This window comes from Petaurus breviceps, unplaced genomic scaffold (assembly GCF_028583685.1).
Source record: "Petaurus breviceps papuanus isolate PSGF00001 unplaced genomic scaffold, PetGlider_PUasm1.0 175, whole genome shotgun sequence".
In the NCBI taxonomy this organism is placed as follows: Eukaryota; Metazoa; Chordata; class Mammalia; order Diprotodontia; family Petauridae; genus Petaurus; species Petaurus breviceps.
The window spans coordinates 8,278,349-8,300,105 of record NW_027185764.1 but is presented as its reverse complement, the minus strand read 5'-3'; the positions used below and the strand labels follow the sequence as shown (position 1 = coordinate 8,300,105).

General features: G+C 41.1%; 2 protein-coding genes across 2 annotated transcripts in view; one reads left to right on the top strand and one right to left on the bottom strand.

Annotated features, from left to right (window-relative positions):
- The window catches only part of KPNA7 (karyopherin subunit alpha 7), a 49,339-nt gene extending 29,629 nt beyond the window's left edge, over nucleotides 1–19,710 (bottom strand). Inside the window, 1 exon segment of the mRNA XM_069085338.1 lies at nucleotides 19,582–19,710. Coding sequence (XP_068941439.1) covers nucleotides 19,582–19,710 — 129 coding nt within the window.
- Nucleotides 1–21,757, top strand: part of ARPC1A (actin related protein 2/3 complex subunit 1A) — a 341,638-nt gene that overhangs the window by 169,021 nt on the left and 150,860 nt on the right. The gene's annotated exons all lie outside the window — the stretch shown is intronic.

The following is a 21,757-nucleotide window of genomic DNA, read 5'->3' as shown; positions in this document are numbered from 1 at the left end:
ACCAATACACTAACGAAACTTGAGTACTTAAAGCATTGAAGTAAGGGCTTACTTAAAACAACCTTTAGCTCAAATGAAAATCAGTAGCCCAGAAGCGACTAGCTGCTTCTGAATGGCTGGCTCTCCCATCTTCGAAAAGTCACCATAGACTAAAATGTCCACTCCCTTTGCAGCACAGATTCCATGGCTAGGCTTTACATTTGTAAAAAGAAAAACCCGATACTCATCAAAATATTTATAGAAGTACTTTTCGTGATAGCAAAGAGCCAGAAACGGAAGGTGTGCCTTGATTGAGATTGGCTAAACAAATTGTGCTATGTGAATATAATGGAATATTACAGAGCTATAAGAAACTATGACTATGCTGAATATAAAAAAGCATGAGAATACTTATACAAACCGAAGGAAGGTGAAAGAAGCAGTGCCGAGAATACAATATGCATGATTCCAACAGGGTAAACACCACAAAACAACCCAAAATGAATTTTGCCAAATCATTAAGAGCAAGCTTGGCCTCAAAGAAGAGATATGAGAAGACATATTGTTCTGCTCCTTTGCAGAAGTGGAAGGGCTTCCCCACAGGCTATTTTCCCACATTCCCTATTCCACATTTATTTTCAGAATTTTTTTTCCATGTACTGGTTAGTTGCTATTTTTTTTCCTCTTTGTCTTTTAAAAAAAATCTCTGGTATAAGGGAAGGTTCTGGGAGGAGAGAGAATGAGTAACAAAGGGAGAAATTTAAGCAATATAAAAATGAAAGACATCAATGAAAATTTGTTTTTTAAAAAGTCTACTATAAGTGGTTCTGCAACTTTGGAGAAGATAAGGTATCTTCAGGGAGACCACTTTTCACTTGTAATTATAAAGGCTGCTCTTTGCTCAATTTAGAATTACAACCTGGTAGAGTGACAGCTGGCAAGAACCAAGGCACTCTGGGTTCATGTACTAATGGTGGTCCAAAGGATATTATCAAAGGACATGTGGAACCATAAAAGAAGGTGGAGATGGAGACAGCAGTTATACCTGAAAAGCATATTATTAGGTTTATAGTTGTAGAGTTAGAAAGTCATTCAGAGATAACCTAAGACAATATTTTCTTTTTTTTTTTTTTCACATAAGGAAACTGAGGAACACAGATGCAAAGTGATTTGCCCAAGGTCATATAGGTGGTAAGTGACGGAGCTAGAATTTAAACCCCAATCCTCTACTTCCAAATCCAGCCCCCTTTCCAAAGAGCAATTCTCATTAATAGTGGTAACTTTCAGGAGAATCAGAACTCAAGAAAGGCTTCGCATGAGTCAGGCAGTTGGGGGATTCATAGCAAAACATGGATAAGAATTACACAGGATGAGAAGGGATAGAGAGAGTTGTGATTTGTATTGGTGGAGGGAACATCAGTCCAAAATCATGGGTCCACACAAGTACCCTACGTGGATGAAATCTAAAACCATTAGGAAGCAATGTCTCTAAATTACTGACTAATGCTTAGTGTACCACCTGGGGTCACATCTCCTCAACATCACAGTCAACAATCCACACCAATGTGATTTCTCTATACTCTTTCTTCAAAGCAAAGGTTTTAATGAAATACTCCCCCAAATACATGCCATGTCAGTGAGGAGAGTGAGGGAGAATTGTTTAACATGTACCCAAGACATATTCATATTTAGACACACTTAGCAGAGAGGAGAAAAAGGAATACTTGGCCACAATCTCTTCAATTTAGTTAACAGCCTGAGGAAAGACAAGTTAAATATCTGGATTATAGAATTTTAAAAAAACAAACCTGTTTTATTATTTTCAAGTTCAGTCAATACGGACTACATTAACAAAGCCATACATAGTAGGGGTTCTGAGGGAGCCCGATTTAATAACTCTGAAAGCTCATATGCAGAAACCAGCCCATTATGCATATAGCCTTGAGTCCTGAGTAAATAGGGAAAACTTCTTAAAGGCTTTTCAAAGCTAACTGAAACGTCAATATCCTCTGAAAGAAGTCTATTAGTGACTAAAATATGGCACTTAGCTTTCCTCTTTAAGGAGGGTAAATAAAACACCAAAATATTTTTTAAAGTGCTTGTGGGGGATTTGAGAAGCTACTTCTCATGTATTGGAAAGGCAAAAAAAAAAAAAATCCCACCAATAACAATAGAACCGTCACAGGTCCTGGTTTATCCTCATCACCTGAAGTCAGTCAACAATCCTAATAGTGCTTAAAAGTTCCCAATATTTCTCTGATTTGAGTAGGTTCAATTAGATTTATTTTTCAGGTGGACAAGTCCTACATTTCATGACTTTGTGTCCCAAGAGATTAGAACAGTGCCTTACACGTAGGAGTATACCGGTAAATATTTAACAACCAGAAAAAAAAAATGTAGTCACACACACCTTTAAGTGTGATCAGCATTATTAACATTCCCTCCAGCACTTTCTTAAGTCTAGACAACCAGCAAAACAATACAGCAAGCCCTGAAATGTAGGACTTACTGATTTCCTGGGGTATAAATTACTCACACTGAAAATTTAACAATCAGGTTCAAGCAGGCCTTTCAAGGTATGTTGGTTTGGATGAGATTATATTTGGGTGGATGTCCTAGAAGTAAGGGTGAGTTTTAGTTAATCGACCAATTTGGCAACCAGTCAAGCTGTACAATGGCGAGCTATTTATTATCATTATTGTGCTGTTCTTATTACTAGAAGAATAGTATAGGACATTCCTCTTTTTTACTCTCCTCAAGCTATAATACTGTATTTCTCCTCCTTTTCACAAACTCCTAGAAAAAAAGCTTTTCTTCTTACCTCCACTTTGTCTCCTTCCTAAAGGATTATGGGATCATAGATTTAGTGCTGGAGTACCACCCTTCCATTTTACAGATGAAGAAACTGAGGCCCACAGAAATTTATACTATATATCTATCATTCTCTCTATGTCTATGTAAATCTCTATACACACATATATAAACTGTATTCTTTTATATTATATACTATATATAAATTGGATTATATATCACTTGTATTTGTAATTACACATGCATATTATGTGTTACATAATCCATGTATTATATAATTATGTGCATTGTACATAGATATCAATTTTATATCTATATCTATTCTTTTCTATCTTGTATGTACATAGTTATTTGAATGTTGCTTTCCTCATTAGCCCCTTTAGGACAAGGATTGTATTGTTGCCTTTCTTTATATCTCCAGCTAAACATAGTGCCTGGCATATAGTAAGCAATTAATGAATGCTTGTTGATTGACTGCTTTTTAAAAATCCTCCTTTGACTCTTCTACTTTCCTTAAGTTATAATACTATATTTCTTCTCCTTCTCACAAACTTCTAGGGAAAAAAAAAAAAGCTTTTCTCCTTACCTTCACTCCCTCTCCCTCCCATAGGATTTTGGGATCTTAGATTTAGTGCTGGAATTGCCTTGGAGATGATCTAGGTTCACCCCTGTATTTTACAAATGAGGAAACTGAGGCCCATGGAGGTTAAACTGACCAGCCAGGTGGTAAGAGACAAAGCTGGAATTCATACCCAGGTCCATTCTTCCCACTGTGCCAGACTGCCTGCCCTTTCCCAAGCATTCTGGCAGATTGTATATCATTTGTGGAAGAGTCTGTCTTTGCGTTTCCCCGTATCAACATCTTTCTTCAAGGTGTAACATTCTCCATGAAGCCTTTCCTATTCCTTCTGCTCTAAATGATCTCTTTCTCCTTAAATTTTTATAGCACATGGTTTAAATCTCTGTTTTCTCTCTTATTGCATCATGCTTTGTATCACATTTATCTCTGTATATGTCTTACACTCATTATTAGTAAACCCCTTGAGTGAAGAAACTATGTAAGAGGTGTAGTAGATAAGAGTGTTGGACTTGGAATCAGAAAGACCAAAGTTCAAATTCTAATTCAGATACTTGGTAGCTTTGTGACCCTGCGAAAGTCACCCGACTTCTCTCAGATTCATTTTCCTCATATGAAAAATGGGGATAATAATAGCATGTAACTTACAGGGTTATTGGAAAGATAAAAATCAGATAATATTCATAAAGCACTTTGCAAACTTTGAAGCACTATACAAATGCTTATTACATAAATAAATTAAAAGCATTCAATAAATTGTTGTTTATGATCTTTAAATTCTTAATACCTAGTACAGTGTCTTTTTTCATATATATTTATTTATAACATTCATTTAAAACTTTTTTTATCTCCTTCTCTCTCCTTCCTTCTCTTCCCTCCCCCATCCATCGGGAAGGTGATAAGTGTGATATCAATTATGCATATGAAATCATGCCAAACATATTTCTATATTAGTGTTGTTGAAAAAACAAAACTGCTCAACACCTATGACTTTCAATTTTTTGGGGTAGGGGATTTTTGAGGTCCCTGTACCCCACACAGTTTCCTGGTCTTACTTCTCCTGACTTATTTATTCTCCCCTCAGTGTTTTGTGTTTGTCCTTCATTTTTGAAGAGGATCAGGACAGCAGGGAAATGATGACATGACTTGCAGTTAACTTTGATTTGAGTGAGGGAGGATTGTGCAAGGTCACTAGCTTCACTTTCTCCTCAGGAGCTATCTCCTCCAGTAACCAGATATTCATCAGGATGACTGGAGTTGGCCCAGGATACAATGGGACCCCCTGGTCCTTTTAGGCTAAGGTCTTTTCAGGTTCTCACTCTAAGTGAGGTAACACCCATTCAGTGAATAGGCCTCTTAAAGAAGTGAGTCAAGGGTTGGCACCTTTAATTAAAAAAAAAAATCCAACTGGGAGGGGAAGATCCTCAGGGTGGCTGGTCAACTATTGACATTTTATTGACCATTAACATTTACTCTGAGCTGGGAATGTCCAAAATATAGTGGTGCTTGGACAGGGACCTATTATGGTCCAAGCTAAGAGTAATCACTCTATGGTACAGCCATAAAGGCCTGATATTTACTTAGGGACAACATGACTCCTCCAGTCTCAGGGCTTTTGCTTTGGCTCTCCCTACTGCCTGGAATGCACTCCCTCCTCACCTCCACTTCCTGGAATCTCTGGTTTCCTTCTTGATATTGTTTGTCCTTCTTTCTCAAAAAGAACTCTCTGGGAGGTGATGTCATGATTTGCAAGTGAATTGGATTTAAGTGAGGGAGGGCTGTGTGTGCTTTACTTTCTCTTCCAGAGCCTTCTGGGTCCAGTGACAAGCTATAGACCTGGATGACTGGATATGACTCTAGATGCAGTGGGAGTTTTCTTCAAGGCTTCATATCAAATGACTGACTCCTTCCTGAGGTCTTTCCTGCTCCATACTGCAGCTCCTGCTTTCTCTCCAAGCTTACTTTGCAATAACTACTCTCTATGGTTTTTTTAATCATTATTGTAAATACCTATATATCGTTTTGTATGTACCTATATATCAATATAATACATTAGATACAACATAATGCAATAATAGACAAAATATGATTTAGAGAAATAAGTAAAAATGGACAGATAACTGCAGTACAAGATAATTTGATGAGAGAGAGTCCTGGAAAGTGAGGGGGGGGGGAATCAAGGCAGGTTTCTCAGAGGAGGAAAATAAGGATTCTGAGAACAGAGAAATGAGGATGGTGTGTATTAGGAAAATGTTGTTAATTGTTTACCAACTCTCTTTGGGGGAAGGGTATAATAAAGACATACTTTTAATTCTAATCTGCATTATTAACATTTTTTCTATCACTTTCTTAAGTCTAGACAATCGATAGAACAATAAATCAAACCCTGGTCTGCCATTTCAGAGGACTAAGTATTCACATTTTAAATCAGCTCTCTAGATCTGGTAGGAGCTGGTTCTAACACACCTCTGGAGTGTATCCAAGTCAATGGAGGATAGTTTAGGTGAACACAGAGAGACAGGAGCTGATATACAAAGCATAACCAATAGTGTGTAATCTACTTTTGCTGGAAGGTAGATTGTGCAAAGGAGAGTGTTATAAAATGAGACTAGAACAGCTATGTGGAACAGTGGATGGAGTGGATAGAGACCTGTCTTCTTGAGTTCAAATCTGGCTCACAGACACTTACTAGCTCTGTGACCCTGGGCAAGTCACTTAAACCCTGTTTGCCTCAGTTTTCTCATCTGTAAAATAAGCTGGAGAAGAAAATGGCAAAACACTCCAGTATCTTTGCCAAGAAAACCCCAAATGGGGTCACAAAGGGTCAAACATGACTGAACAATAACGGAACAGCAACCACAAAAAAAAAATGAAACTATTAAGCTATGTTGGATCCAGATTATTCAGGATAGAGGTAATATGGTGCCATTAAATATGTGTGTGTGTTTACCAGAATAGTGAGGTAATCAGGCTTCTGTATTAGGAAGATTATTTTGGAAGTTGTGGAGGATAGACTGGCAAAGGGATAGATCAGAAGAAATAGGGAAACCAATTAGAAGGCTATTATAATAATTAAGTGAGAGATGATGAAGACATGAACTAGGATGATGGTCATGGAAGCAGAGGAAAGGCTACAGAGGTGGGAGATGTTGTGGGAGTAGAATTGACAAAATTTACCAACTGATTGGATGTGGGAAGTAAGGGATGGGGAAAAGCTGAGATGACTTGGAGGCTGTAAACTGGGGTGATTAGGAATATTGTGGTACCCTCAACAGAAAGAGGAAAATGTGGAGGAAGGAGTTAATTCTGTTTTGGATGTGTTGAATTTTACATGCCAGTGGTGATGCGGTACAGGCTCTGGGAAACCCCTTGAATTCTCCTTGAATCTTCCCACTTGATGAGGCATTTGCCTGAGGCCACAAGTCTTTCATTATCCTAGGCCCAAATCTCCATTACTCTTTTTTTTTTTTTAAAGCAATTGGGGTTAAGTAACTTGCTCAAGATTACAGGGCCAGGTGTTTCTGAGTGGGTGCTAAGTGTCTGAGCCCGATTCAATCCCCAGGTCATCCCGACATTGGGTGCTGTTACTTGCTGTGCTACCTGGCCACCCCATCTCTGTTACTCTTAACCTAGTCTAATCCTCCATGGTCTAGCTACTTCCCACCCTTGATTCTATCACAATATCTATACCCAAATCTGTTACCCTTAAACTAGCCTAGCCCTCCATTGTCCCTCATCTCCAGGTAGCCTTCTGTTATTTCCCACCCTTAATCTCATTACTGGAGTCTGACCTCAGTGCCCTCAAGACCCTCCTTAGACTCCTCCCCAAGACCCTCCTCAAACCCCTCTTCTAGATCACCCCTAAATCCTCCCACACTCTTTCTGTATTTAAATCCATCTTGCCTCCTCTATGTAAGATTATTCTGGCCTGCTTGTCAATGCAAGCTTCTCATATACTTAGCTTCCTTAAGAGTCTACCCATTAAGGCAAATCTTTAATAAACTTTGCTTTACTTTAGCTTAGAGAAGACTTGAGTCGAATTTATTCAGCAGGACCCAGTGTGTGATATTTTGGGGTCTTGAGCACCCCTAAATCTTAAACCTCACCAGTGTTATGTACATTCAGGAGATGTCCAGCAAGAAGTTGATGATTTAGGACTGAAACCAGGAAGAGAGATTAGGGCTGGATATATAGATTTGAGGGTCACATGTGTAGAAGAGGTTGTTGAATTTATGGGTGTTGATGTTATCAATAAGAAAGAATAATAACAAATAGCATTTATTTTAAAATTGCAAAATGTTTAATATATATACATATATATTATATATATATATATATAATCTCAATTTGCTTATGACAACAACTCTGTAAGGTAGATTATTAAACCCATTTTACAGGTAAGGAAAATGAGGCTGAGAGGTTAGGTGACCTGCCCATGGTTATACAGTCGAATGTTTAAGGCAGGATTTGAACTTGGATCTTCCTAACCCGCCCCCCTCCCCCAAGTGTAGCACTCTATCCACTGAACCACCTAGCCACCTCTACAACAATAGCTAGCATTTATATAACATTTTAAGGTTTGCAAATTACATGTTAATTCATTTGAGCCTCACAGCACTATTGGGGAGTAACTGTTATTATTATCCCCTTTTCACAGATGAGGGTACTGAAGCATACAGAGAGGTTAAAGGATTTTCTCTGGGTCGCACAGCTAGGAATTAAACTCATGTCTTCTGACTCCAAGTCCCCTACTCTATCCACTGAGCCACGAATCCCACAGCTGGTGCCTTCCCTCTGACATTACCTTCCACTTATCTCTGTAGGAGCAGCTAGGCAGTGGGGTAGATAAAATGCTGGGCCAGGAGTCTGGAAGACTACTCAAATCCAGTCTCCGACACCTATTAGCTGTATGACTCCAGGCAAGTCACTTAACCTCGGTTTGCCTCAGTTTGTTCACCTGTAAAATGGGGTTAATAATGGCACCTACCTCCCTGGATTGTTGTGAGGATTAACCAAGATAATAAATGTAAAGAGTTTAGCACAGCGCCTGGCATTATGTAAATGTTGGCTGTTATTATTATATCTCTTGTATCAGTATTTGCATATTGTCTTCTCCATTAAAATGTGAATTAGAAGTAGAATTGAGGGCAGAAGAAGTGCATAGGTCTTTGTATCATCAGTGCTTACCACAATGCCTGGTATACAGAAGTGCTTAATAAATGCTTGTTGGCTGACTTTGGTGGACACTGCTAGTAGAGAGCAGGACAGAACTGAGAAAGAGCAGCCAAATAAGAAAAAAAAAATCACCAACTAAACTATCAGATAGTAACAAAGACCAAGGGAACACTAGAAGATTCAGGAGGAGGCAGGGGTGAACAATGTCAAAAGCAGCACAAAGGTCAAGGAAAATGAAGACAAAAAAATGGCCATTAAATCTGGCATTTGAGAGATTACTATTGGCCTTGGAGAGAGAGGTTTCAGCAAAGGAGAAGATTCTTTCTAGGAATTTAGAAGTAAAGGAAGGGAGAGATATAGGACGGTGGCCCAAAGGAAGGACTGGAGCAGGCAAAGTTGGGTTGCTTTTTTTTTTCTTACTTTTTGGAGGGGGGAAGGCAGGGCAATTGGGGTTAAATGACTTGCTCAAGGTCACACAGCTAGTGTGTCAAGTGTCTGAGGTCGGATTTGAACTCAGGTCATCCTGACTCCAGGGCCCGGGCTCTATTCACTGCACCACCTAGCTGCCCCCAGGTTTTGTTTTTTTTTAAGCAATTGGGGTTAAGTAACTTGCTCAAGGTTACACAGCCAGTTATTTCTGGGTGTAGTGCTGAGTATCTGAGCCCGGATTTGATCCAGGTCATCCCGACACTGGAGCCGGTGCTCTTACTCGCTGAGCCACCTGGCTGCCCCTAAGCAATTGGGGTTAAGTAACTTGCTCAAGGTTACACGGCCAGGTGTTTCTGGGTGGGTGCTAAGTGTCTGAGCCCGGGATTCGATCTCCAGGTCTTCTCAACACTGGAGCTGGTGCTCTTACTCGCTGTGCTACCTGGCCGCCCCTCCCAAGTTGTTTTTGTTTTTGTTTTGAGAGCATGTCTTATTCTTCATGACCCCGTTTGTGGTTTTCTTGGCAAAGATACTAGAGTGGTTTGCCATTTCCTTCTCCAATTCATTTTACAGATGAGGAAAGTGAGGCAAACTTACCCAGATTCACATAGCTAATATGTGACTGAGGCCAGATTTGAACTCAGGAAAATAAGTCTTCCTCATTCCAAGTTCATTTCTCCATTATGCCACCTAACTGCCCTACACCTTGAGGTAAGAGCCTGTAGATAAGGAAATAATGAGCTTGGAACAAAATGGGAATGACCAATGGGGCAAATACCTGGAAGAAATAGGAGGGAATGTGATTATGGGGACAGGTAGTAACATGGGTTTGTCCTTGGTGCAGAGAAAGGTCACCTCTACCTCAGAGACTGGAATCAAGGAGAAGGGGATTGATGAAGATAGAGAGGATTTTTGAGGTGTGTTTTAGAAAAGATGGAGATCTCATAGTGATTTTCTCAGAAGAATAGGAAGTCAGATCATTTACTGAAGGAGAGGGGAGGGTGTAACTAGGGAGAGAGGAGAAATTTTGGAATTCACAGCTGAGGGAAGCAGGGTATAGAGTTAATAAAGGAAAAATAAAATCGCTGATTGGCAATGAGGGCCTGCTTGAGATTAGATAACATAAATTTGTAGTGGACCCAATCAGCAGAATTGCCGAACTTCCTTCTGCTAGGTTCCTGAAATGAAAAGACTGCAAACCTCCTTGGTCATCTGGGTTCCTGGGCAAAATGGGAAGAAGGAAAAGGTGACCAAATGGTTTTCACAGGACAGGAAACCCTTCCTCTTGGTGGCCATTGGGGTAGCTTAGCCAATAGTTCAGCCTGGTCCAAAGCTCCATCCTAAACTTCCAGAAATCCTCTGGACAGAAGAAATCTGATCTGAAGAATCAATCAATAAACAATTATTAAAAGCCTACTATGTGTGTGCCAGGCACTATGTTAAGAGCTATAGAAGTGGGAGTGGCTAGGTGACACAGTGAATAGAACACCAGCCCTGGAGTCAGGAGAACCTGAGTTCAAATCCGACTGCAGACACTTGACACACTTACCGTTACCTCGGGCAAGTCACTTAACCCCAACTGCCCTTCCTCCCCCTCCAAAAAGGGGGAAAAAAAAAAAGAGCTAGAGATGTAAATATAAAGAAGAAAGATAGTCCCTGCCCTCAAGAAACTTACAATGTAATGGGGGAAAGCAACACAAAATAGGCAGCTGGAAAGGGGTCTGGAAAAAATGGGCAGGGAAGGTAGGTACCCAATAATGATGGAGAAGTCAAAGAAGTCTATCGCATTCATTGATTTCTTTTCATTTATTAGATTTATTGATGCATTATTGCCTGATACAATAACATTTCCCAACACACACCTCAATAAACATCCATGCAAATATAAAATCCCTGAGTCTACCAGTTGTTAATAGAAAGGAGGAATGTATCCCTTAGCTTCTGAATGCTATATTACTTTCATTAACTGATGTATTTGATATGAGCTTCCTCGCCTCTCTGTGTTGGCTTCATCTGCATTTATATAAAGTTTTAAGGTTTGCAAATCACTTGAAAACGTTATCTCATTTGATCCTCACAACAGCTCTGTGAGATGGGCACTATTATTACCCTTTCTTTGACAGAGAAGGAAAGTGACACTTTAAGATAGAAAGTGACTTGCCCAGGTTCACTAAGCTAGTAAGTGCCTGAGGTGAGATTAAAGTGCAGTTCCTCCTACCTCCAGATCCAGTTGTATTCCCAGTGTCACCCAGCTGCTTCACTAATTTCAAACCATATTTGCAAGAGGCAACTTGGGCTCAAGAGCTACCTCTGGTCTTGATTATTGCAATATCCTGCTGGTTGGTCTCCTTACCATAAGTCTCTCCCCACTCCAGTCCTTCCTCTGCTCATCTGTCAAAGTGATCTTCCTAAAGAATAGGTCTGACCGTGTCACCCTGGTACTCTATAAACTCCGGTGGGTCCCTATCACCTCCAGGATCCAATATAAAGTCCTCTGTTTGGCATTCAAAGCCTTCATAACCTGTCCCCCAATCTTTCCAGTCTTCTTACACCTTCCATCCATCCCCCCGGTATTCTGTGATTCGGTGATGTTGCCATCCTCAATGTTCCTTAAACAAAACATTGTTATCTCCCAGCATTCTCCTCCTGGCTATGCCCCATGCCTGGCATGCGCCCCCTTTGTGGATTATTCCCATTTTGTCTTGTATGTAGCCTGATCGCACCCAGTTGTGTGGATCTTACCTCTCCCTCACCTCCCCCCCCCATCAGACTGTGAACGTCTTGAGATCAGGGGCTGTCTTTTCCCTTTTTTTGCACCCCTAGTACTTAACACAAAGCCCACCACATAGTAGGCACCTAATAAATGTTTGTTTACTGAATAGACTCTGCTCAAGTCACTTAACCTCTCAGTGCTCTAGGAAACTCTCTAAGTCTATGAATAGCAGAGAAGGTGCAGATGGCCGTTACTAGAGAGTTTCCTCATCTGGATATCGAGGAAATCACAGGTCCAGTTCCTTTCCTTTGTTCTTGCACCACCCAGACAAAACCAAAACACCTCCTGGGTACAAAAATGCCGCAGAGCAGTGACCTGATGTGAAGAGGCAGGCGTCCTGCTTCATTAAAGCAGGAATCTAGGGATGGTCTTGGGCTGGCCACTTCCCAGGTGGCACAATGTTAGAATACCAGCCTGGGCCTCCTGGTAAAAGAACTTGTTTTCTCCCTGACCTCTTCACATCCCCTTAATGGTTTTCTTAACACCATTTTACAGAAAGAGAAGTGGTGGGGAAATAGCATCTTCCCAGTTTAGTGTCTCACAAAGCTAATAGTTCCATGCCCTCAGGCCAGGGACTTTTCCAGACAGGTATTTAGAGTTCTAAAATCACAGAATTTAGCATCCCAGAGTTTGAAAAGGATTCTAAAGACTCTCCAGTGCAGATCCCATTTGATACATGAATGTCCTCTATGACAGCCCCACGAAGTGTTCAATTTGAGTAGCTTGAATAGATCTGGAGCGGGGGTGTGGGGATGTGTGTGTGGGGTGAACTCATTACTTTGCCAGGCAGCCCATTTCCTTTCTGTAAGTTTCTTTCATTTCTTTGAGCTGCCTTTCTAGGACTTTTCCTCACTGGTCCTAGTTCAAAACCTCTGGAGCCACACAGAATAAGTACAAATCCCTTTAAATATTTGCAATCTCCTGCCTCACCTGAGCAGAACCATAACTGGGAATTCTGGTGCCCGAGTGGAATTTAGGTGAGTGGAGTAGGTAGCACAGAGAAAATAATTCACCCAAATTATGTGGATGAGTGTCAGGCAAGCCCAAGGAAGTGATGTCTGCGAGGTGGCAGGTGAGGATGGGCATAGCAATGGAACAGGAGAGGAACTGGCACTTTGTGGCACAGGACTAGAGAAGCAAGAAGTGCCAAGATGTAAACGGGAAGAATTCCATGGGCGAGAAGTACCCTCCTCAGCTGGCAGTGCCCTAGGACAAAGCCCCAGGTGCCCGTTTTAGTGAAATCAGAACTGCCTTTCCATAGAGAATTCTAATCTTGCCTTCAAAGCAGGGTATATGCCCTCATCTGATGGCTCCCTCATTTTCTGCAGTACATATTCTGTCATATAAACTTTGTCCTTCTGTTCTGTCTCCTAAAGCAGGAGGGATAAGGTTTTACACCTTTATTGGGGGGAGGAAAGTGAGAGAAGGAAAGGCTGTTTCTAATATGGGTAACTGGTAGGAAGGGGGTAGTGGACTGGATCCATTCCTGCGTGGGTGGGGGGTCAAAGTGCTCAATTCAGTGGGGAATAGCAGTTGACTAGAGGACCACTGGAGCAATATTTGGTCTCATCCATTCATGGAGTACAACAAATTGTACACGGATCTTGCTGTATTAGACTTAAGCTGATCTTTACTGTGAAAAGTTTGGAGAGGGGCTTACCCTTAGGAAATGGCAAAAGCCCCATATTCCATTGCTTATTGCACGTATAGCTTTCCCAGCAACCTTAGTTATCCTGTTCATACCTCTAATGGCCCTCTTTAATTATTGCTGTTAACCAGTAATAGGCAGAGCTAGTGCCCAGAGGCATAGCAATTATGGGAGAGTAGAACAGTGAGGGCCCTTCCTTTTTTCTCTTGACTTCTATAGTAGGTCAAAGGGATAGGAGGTCTGAACTTGGCATCAGGGCCTCTGGGTTCAAATTCCTGCTCTTCCACTCATGTGACCTAAGGCAAATCACTTAAAGTCTTGGGCCCTCAGTTCAATAATAACTGTTGGTATTTATGTAGTATTTTAAGTTGTATAAAGTGCTTTACAAACATTATCTCAAATACAGTGATCTAAGACAATTCCAAAGGGCTCACAATGAAAAATGCTACCCACCTCCAAAAAAAGAACTAATGGAGTCTGAATGCAGATTGAAGCATATTATTTTTCACTTTTTTTCATGTTTTTTTTTGTCGGTGTTTTCTTTCACAATATGACCAATATGGAAATATGTTTTACATGATTGTACATATATAACCTATATCAAATTGCTTACCATCTCAGGAAGGGCAGAGGGGAAGAGGAAAGGGGAGAATTTGGAATTCAAAATTTTAGGAAAATTAATGTTAAAATTTAAAATTTGTTTTTAAAAGTAATTGGAAAAAATAAAACGTCATTCAAAAATAAATTTAAAAATAATTTAAAAAACAAACAAAACCATTATCTCATCTGATCCTCACATCAATCCCAGGATATGGGTGTTGTAATTATCCCCATTTGACAGATGAGGAAACTGAGGCTCAGAGAGTGATTTCCCCAGGGTTCTTCCCAGGGTTTATTAGCATCTGAGGCATAGCTACAGAGGTGGTGAACTCATTACTTAGCAAGGAAACCCATTTCTTAAAGGTGACCTGGGCACCAGAATTCCTAGTTAAGGCAGGAGATTGTTCTTTTCAAATATCTGACGGGCCCTAATGTGGAACAGATTTGGACTTGTTCTATGTGGCTTCAGAAGACTGAACTAGGACCAACAGGGAGGCAGCTCAAAATCAGGAATAAAAGTGCAAAATGATTTGTCCAGGATCACACAGTTTATAAGCGTCTGAGGTGGAATTACAGACTCAGGTCTTCCTGACTTCAGGTGCCATGTATCCATTATACCACCTCAGTGCTTGGTGTCCGCATCTGTAAAATGAGGGGGTTGGAGTAAATGAACTCTGAGGTCCTTTCCAACTCTGGATCTGCTGGTTCAAGCCCTACCATCTCTAGAGAAGCAAAAGACAATCTGTCAGTCAGTCAACAAACATTTATTCAAGCATGTACTACATAGCAGACACTGTGCAGAGTGCCATGGATAATAAAGGCAATAACATGGTCTCCGTCTTCAAGGAGCTCATGTTCTATTGGCAGAGACAACATGTAAACCACCATGTAAATGCGATATATATAGACAGAAAGTAATCAGAAAAGATTTGGGTGATTAATGTTGAAATACAGAAATCTTAGGGATAAAAGGTCAAATTCTCAGACAACATATGATTATTTTCTATACTGAATGGAAAGCTTATTTTCTAGATAGCAAGTTGAAAGGGAAAAAAAGACAACCCAAGTAATAATCCATTTGCATAAGTTCTTATGATTAGATAAAAGAGTCTCATTCAAAACAATAAGTTGGGTTGTATTTTTTTTTCAACAACAGTATTGAAATCACACAATATCCAGTCTAGGAGGGTCTTAGAGAGGTCTTCTAGTCTATCTCTGAGCCTGTTGAACTTTGGGACTACCAGACCATTCTAAAACTAATCAGACTTCTTGGTGAAGAATACCACAAGCTTCAACCTTCTGAAATGTTGGTTTTGTTCTCTTCTCTCCCCCAGCCAATCTCCCTCCCTTTTAGTGGAAAATTGTCAGCTGGGTTTTCTGTGAGAAATCATATCTGTGATCTTCAAATGAAAGGTTACTGGGAGGTGGTTACATAGAATGATTAATATGAATTAGTATAAGGGATAGAGGCAGTATTCTTAGTAACTGTGCCCAGGATGATACTGAATAAGACTTAAAAAAAATTGGTATCTTGTTTTTTGACATCACCTAAATTTCCCTCTGTATCCCTCTTTCTCCCACACCCTAGAGATCCAGTCCTTATAACAAAGAATATCTTTTTTTAAAAAGAAAAAGAGGAAAAAATGTCTGCAAAACTAATCAATATGTCACAAAAATCTGACATTTTTTATAACGTTACACACCCATGGACTCCCCCACCTCTGCAAAAGAGTAGAGGGAGGAAGCTTTTCAAAGCTTATTCTCTATAAATTTTTCAACATTGCCTTTCCATTGTTTGGTGGCGGCTGTGAATAAGACATGTTTATTAAAGACATCAAGTGTACCTGATGGTAATGCCCTTTGCTCAAAAATGGATTCTAGCAATAAGATGCGATGGTGATACACAATACCCATGACAATAGAATTGGAAAGAACAGCAGCAATAATATAAAATGAAATGGAATGCTCTGCAGTTATGATGGCCAAGCTTGGCCTCCAGAAAGAGATGAGAAAATGCACCTTCCTCCCTCAACATCCCCCTCCTTCCTTCCCTCCTCCCTTCCCTCCCTCTTTCACAGAGGTGTCTGTGCCCATTGCAAGAGCTGTCAGACTTGGGTGTTACAGCTGGTTTTGCTGAACCACTTTGTTTCTCTTTCTTTGTAACCAGGGGTGATTCTCTTGGTGGGGCAGGGAGGGCTATATATAGAAATGAAAGTGATGAGACAAAAGATATCAATTTTTTAAAAAAGATATAATGATGTTGTCACAGTCTTAAAACAAGTATCCAGGTAGATTACTCATATTTTCTCTGGGCCTTACATTTCTCCTTTGTAAAATTAATGGGGGAGGGGTAAACGATATAATCTGTAAGGTCCCTTTCAGACCTTAGGACCAGCTAGGTGGTCCAGTACAGTCATGGGCTTGGAGTCAGGAAGACCTGAGTTCAAATCTGAGTTCTGTTCTTCCACGATTACTAGCTGTTGGGACCCTAGGCAGATCACATCAGCTCTGTCTGCCTTCGTTTCCCCAACTGTAAAAAGGGGAAAACAATAGCACCTCTCTCCCAGAGTTGTGAGCATCAAGTGAGGAAAATATTCACAATGTGCTTAGCACCATGCCTGGCAAGTAGGAGATGCTTGAAAAAAGTGCTTGTTACCTTCCTTTCTCCCTTTTTGCTGTCCAGTCATTTCAGTCACATGTGACTCTTCATGACCCCATTTGGGGTTTTCTTGGCAAAAACAAAAACAAAACAAAACCTGGAGTGGTCCCCCACTTCCTTTTTTAGCTCATTTATTATTATTATTATTTAAAGTATTTGGGGCTAAGTAACTTGCTCAAGGTTACACGGCCAGTTATTTCTGAGTGGGTGCTAAGTGTCTGAGCCTGGACTCGATGCCAGGTCATCCCAACTCTGGGGCCGGTGCTCTTACTCACTGTGCTACCTGGCCGCCCCTCTAGCTCATTTTACAGACAAGGAAACTGGGGCAAACAGGGTTAAATGACTTGCCCAGGGTCACACAGCTGGTGTCTGAGGCCAGATTTGAACTCAGGAAAGACCTGGCACTCTATCCACTGCACCACCTAGCTTCCTTCTCCTTTCTCCCCACCCCCAGCTCTAAATCCTGTGACTAGAAGAATGTACCACCCAGAATGCATGTAACCCTGCTATATGAGGAAGAAAGGGCATAGGAGGAGAGAGAAAATGACAAGTATCTTGTTTTTCTGGATAACCCCGAGTCAGGTGAGATGTTGAGGACTTAACTGGGGCTGTGGTCAGTGCTCTAGAAGCCTTTGAAGAATTCTGGGCTGGAAGGCTGGTGTCACGGCTCAGCGGGCAGAAGATTTGAAAAAGGCAACACACTTGAGGTCAATTTGTGGAAATCCTTTGGTGCTCAGCAAATGCAGCTGCCAATGTCCTTTGGCCAGACAATGTGTATGTGTGCCTTAGAGTCGGGAGAGTAGGGGAATGTAACTTCACACTAGGCTAAATGCTAAGGAACTAATTTTAGTTTCTCCACAGCAGCTACTTGGCCCAGGACCAGAGGAAGGGGAAAATGGGATTTTTTTGTTTCAAATAAAAGAAGTAACGGGAGACTGGAGCCTGGTTATTTATTAATTCCATCACCTTTCTAGTATAAGTCACCCTGAGAAAGCTGATCCCAAAGCCCTCAGCAGGGTATTTAGTTCTCAAAAGAATTCTATGTGGGGGCATTGTTGTTTGTTTGTTTTAAAGAATTTCTATCAGCATTATTCATGAGTTTCCCCTTGGTCTCTACTTGTTATCTCTTGTCACTTTATCAAAATTACTCAATGATCCTGAGATACACAATATAACAAAAACCTATCAACCTCTCTCCCCCGCCCCCAACACACAAAACATTATTATTCTCCGAGTAATAAGTAACAAGGCAGCTGAAATATCACAGATAGAGAACTGGCCTCAGAGACTGGGAGATCTGGATTCAAGTCCTGATTCTGGCTATGTGATCCTGGGCAAGTCACTTAACATCTCATTATGCTAGACATATTTTTAAGTAGCAGAACACATGCTGCTGTGTTGGTATTGGGAGTATCTTGTTGGGCAATTCCTTATACTAATGAAATCTCAAGTCTAAGAAAAAATAAATTTTGTTTGGTGCCAGTTTTATGGAATGACTGGAAATCCTGAAATACTCTGATGTTATAAGAATCAAAATGGCGGAAGAACCAGTGGAAAGATAAATGGACCAGAGTAGGTTATCAGCAATGCCTTGCTTGGGACAAGTGGTATAAAAGGCATCCTCAAAGACTGGAACATGAGGCAGGCTGGTATGAGAGTATGAGAGTGTGAGCTACAGGTAACATGAATGTCATATTGGTGTCTTTGAAATATTTACAATTAAGCACTGTTTGTCACTGAATCCTCAGAACCCAGCAAAGTCCTTGGCATGTTATAGGCATTCTAAAAATACTTGTTGAATTGAATTGAGTTAAAAGGACCAGAGGTAGACCTCCAGGACATGGGCTGCATCCTTTATGGAGGATTTATAGGAGGGCATGGGCAGGAACTGCAGAGAATGGAAAGACATGGAGAAGGCGCATTCTCTACCAGTGAAGGACATGTGCCCACCAAAGAGTTTATAGATCCATCTATCTATAGAATTTACTTATCACTTGGACCTTTGCCTATTGGGCTTCTGGGAACAATGAGAGCCCACATCAAATGGCATAAAATAATCCATTTTTTCCTGGACAGTCCTTTACCCTTTCTCCTAACACTAGGCTGAGAGGTACCAGGGTCCAAGGCAACGGAATCTGACCACTTCTACCACTGCCATCACGGCTAGGAACAAACCAAGCTTAAGTTCTACTGTAATATGAATGTAATATGAAAGCTCCAGCACAGGGGGAAAAAGCAAATCAGAAACAAAGAATGTTGTCATCTTCCATTGTGAAAGACAATGATACTGACTACTTGATCTTTAGCTCTTTGGAAGAGATTAGATAAGACAAAAGAGTGAAGAAATAACGTGGGAGATTGCTTTTCTTGCCCAAGCAGGTTGCATGCAATGCTGAAAACAGATAAGAGAAATATTCATATTTTTGTTATCCCACAAAAAAGTAAAAACCAAACCAAACCTTATGTAATTGTGATTATTAGAACCATTTGCCCTCTCCTCTCCTCTCCTCACCTCTCCTCTCCTTTCTTTTCCTTACTTCATCCCCTTCCTCCCTTCCCCTTCTTCCCCCTCTCTTCCTCTCCCTTCCTCTCTCCCCAACTCTTTCTTCCCTTCTTTCCCTTCCCTTTTCCTCTCCCCTCCCTTTCTTTCCCCTCCCCTCCTCTCTCCTTCCTTGCCATCTTCCCTTCCTTCCCCTTCTCTCCTCTCACCTCCTTTTCTCTTATCTCCTCTTTTCTTTCCTTTTTCCTCCCTCAGTTCTCCCTATTTCATACAAGAAATACAATGGCCATTAACAAGCCTTATCCTGTTGTGGATCAGCATGGGAATTTTGATCCACTCCATTTCCAACCTTGGCTGGTTCATACACTGTATCTCTCCCCCTCCCCTTTCCCTTAATAAGTTTGGTGGCTCCCTCCCACTCTCTAAGGCTTACCATGTTGGTGCTATACTCAATACGGACACTTAGTGGGTTTAGCACACTGTAGCTCAGAACTCCAAAGTTCAAGCAATTCTCAGCCACAACCTCCCTCGTAGTGGGTATTACAGGTGTGCCATCATGCATGGCACCCTTTCCCACAAGCATTTTAACCGTGTTACTGTATGTCAACAAGACACAGACCACAACAGATTCTGGAGAATAGAAAAAAAAAATCAGAAGGCAATGGAGGCAATGGAGAGGTACCTGGTGGGTGTAAGACATAACAAAAGAAGAAATCTGAAAAAGAATGTGGCGAGGGTGGCTATGTGTTGGGGGGTGAAGCAGGCCAGATGGACAGTCAGAGTGATCCTCCAGCATCCTTGGTGTGTCATGAGATAGAGAGGCAGGCTGCTAGTACATTGGGTGGATCCTCTGTGGTGAAGTTATGGGAGGGCACCAATGAGAGTTACAAGGGATGGGCAGGTGTGGACGGGTTGCAATATGAATCACTGGGAAGAACAGTCACATTGATGATATCACAGAGCCATTTGAGTATTATCATATCCTAAAAAATCTTATTACATGAACTCATGGTGTCTTTGAAGTGACCCTAGGTTGTCTAAGGCTGGGCCAGTGGGGTGCAATCCCAGCCTACCAGACTTCTAGCACACAACTGGCAACACATTGATTGACTATTGTCTAGGGAGTGAAGGATCATAGATTTTGAGCTGGGAAGGACCTTAGAGGTCATCCAGCCCAACATCCTCATTTTACAGATGAGGAAACTGAGGCCTAGGGAGGCTTCATGACTTACCCAAGGTCACACAGCTAGTAAGTGTCTGAGGTGAGATTCAAAGTCAGGCCTGCCAATCTTTAATTCCAGTATTTAATTTCAGTTCCATGAGACCAACCTTTCTAAGTTCTTGTCTGTCTTGTTTATCAATAGCCGCAGCAACTCATGAAGACCCATTACTAAGGCATGGTGAGGTTATAATCTGTGGAAATGGATTTGAGTCATTCCTATGCTTACTAGTTAGTGGTGTGACTTTGGGCAAGTCTTGTTTAAGTCCTCTGGGCTTCACTTTCCCCACCTGTAGAGTGAGGGGTTGGGCTAGATGGTTTCTAAGTACCCCTTCCAGCTCTGAAGTTCTATAGAGTGCTAGGCCTGGAAACAGGAAGACTTGTGAGTTCAAATCTGATCATCACACTTAGCTGTGTGACCCTGGGTGAGTCACTTAGCCTTGTTTGCCTCAGTTTCCTCATCTGTAAAATGAGCTAGAGAAGAAAATGGCAAACCACTGCAGCGTCTCTGCCAAGAAAACCCCAAATGTCATCACCTAGAGTCAGACACAACTGAAATTACTGAGCGACAGCAACAATTCCACACTCCTTGAAACCATGGATTACTGGAGTATTCAACTATGAAAAGAAGATTTAGGAAGGTAGGGGGATGAAAGGGATGGTGGCCAATTCCTCTAAACTTATTTCCAGGCCAAACTAGTCATCTTTTGTGAGTCACTTGGGTTCAACATTTCAAATTTTATTTTCCTTTTGGTAAAATTAGCACCAAATGCTTTTTTTTTTTTAAGCAATCAGGGTTAAGTAACTTGCTCAAGGTTACACGGCCAGGTGTTTTTGGGTGGGTGCTAAGTGTCTGAGCCCGTATTCGATCTCCAGGTCGTTCTGACACTGGAGCCGGTGCTCTTACTTGCTGTGCTACCTGGCTACCCCGCACCAAATGCTTTCTAACTCAAAAAGGAATAGGAAGAAAACCAAGTCTCAGGCTGGGAAAGACTTCTGGGCTAATTAAAATGTCAAAAATGCTCCGTAGGAACAACATATAATCAACTGAGGAGCGTTGAAATTCACATTCTGCACACCTGCAAGGTCTGCCTCCAAATAGCCCTTTTCAGCTATGTTCTTCTATGATCTTATATTCAGAAATTATTTAAGGAGCTTCATTTGACTTAGAATCATAATATTTTATGCCTAATCATACAAGTTAATCTGCATTTTACCCCTAATCATATAGGTCCAACCCTCCACTCCTTCATTTTACAGAGAAGGAAACTGATGTCCACAGGAAAAAATGGATTTGCCCAGGGTCCAACACTGAGAGGCAGGATCAGGACTAGAACTCAGTTCTTTACTCCCTTTCTGGGGCTCAATTCTCTGCACGGTTGGTTCCAAA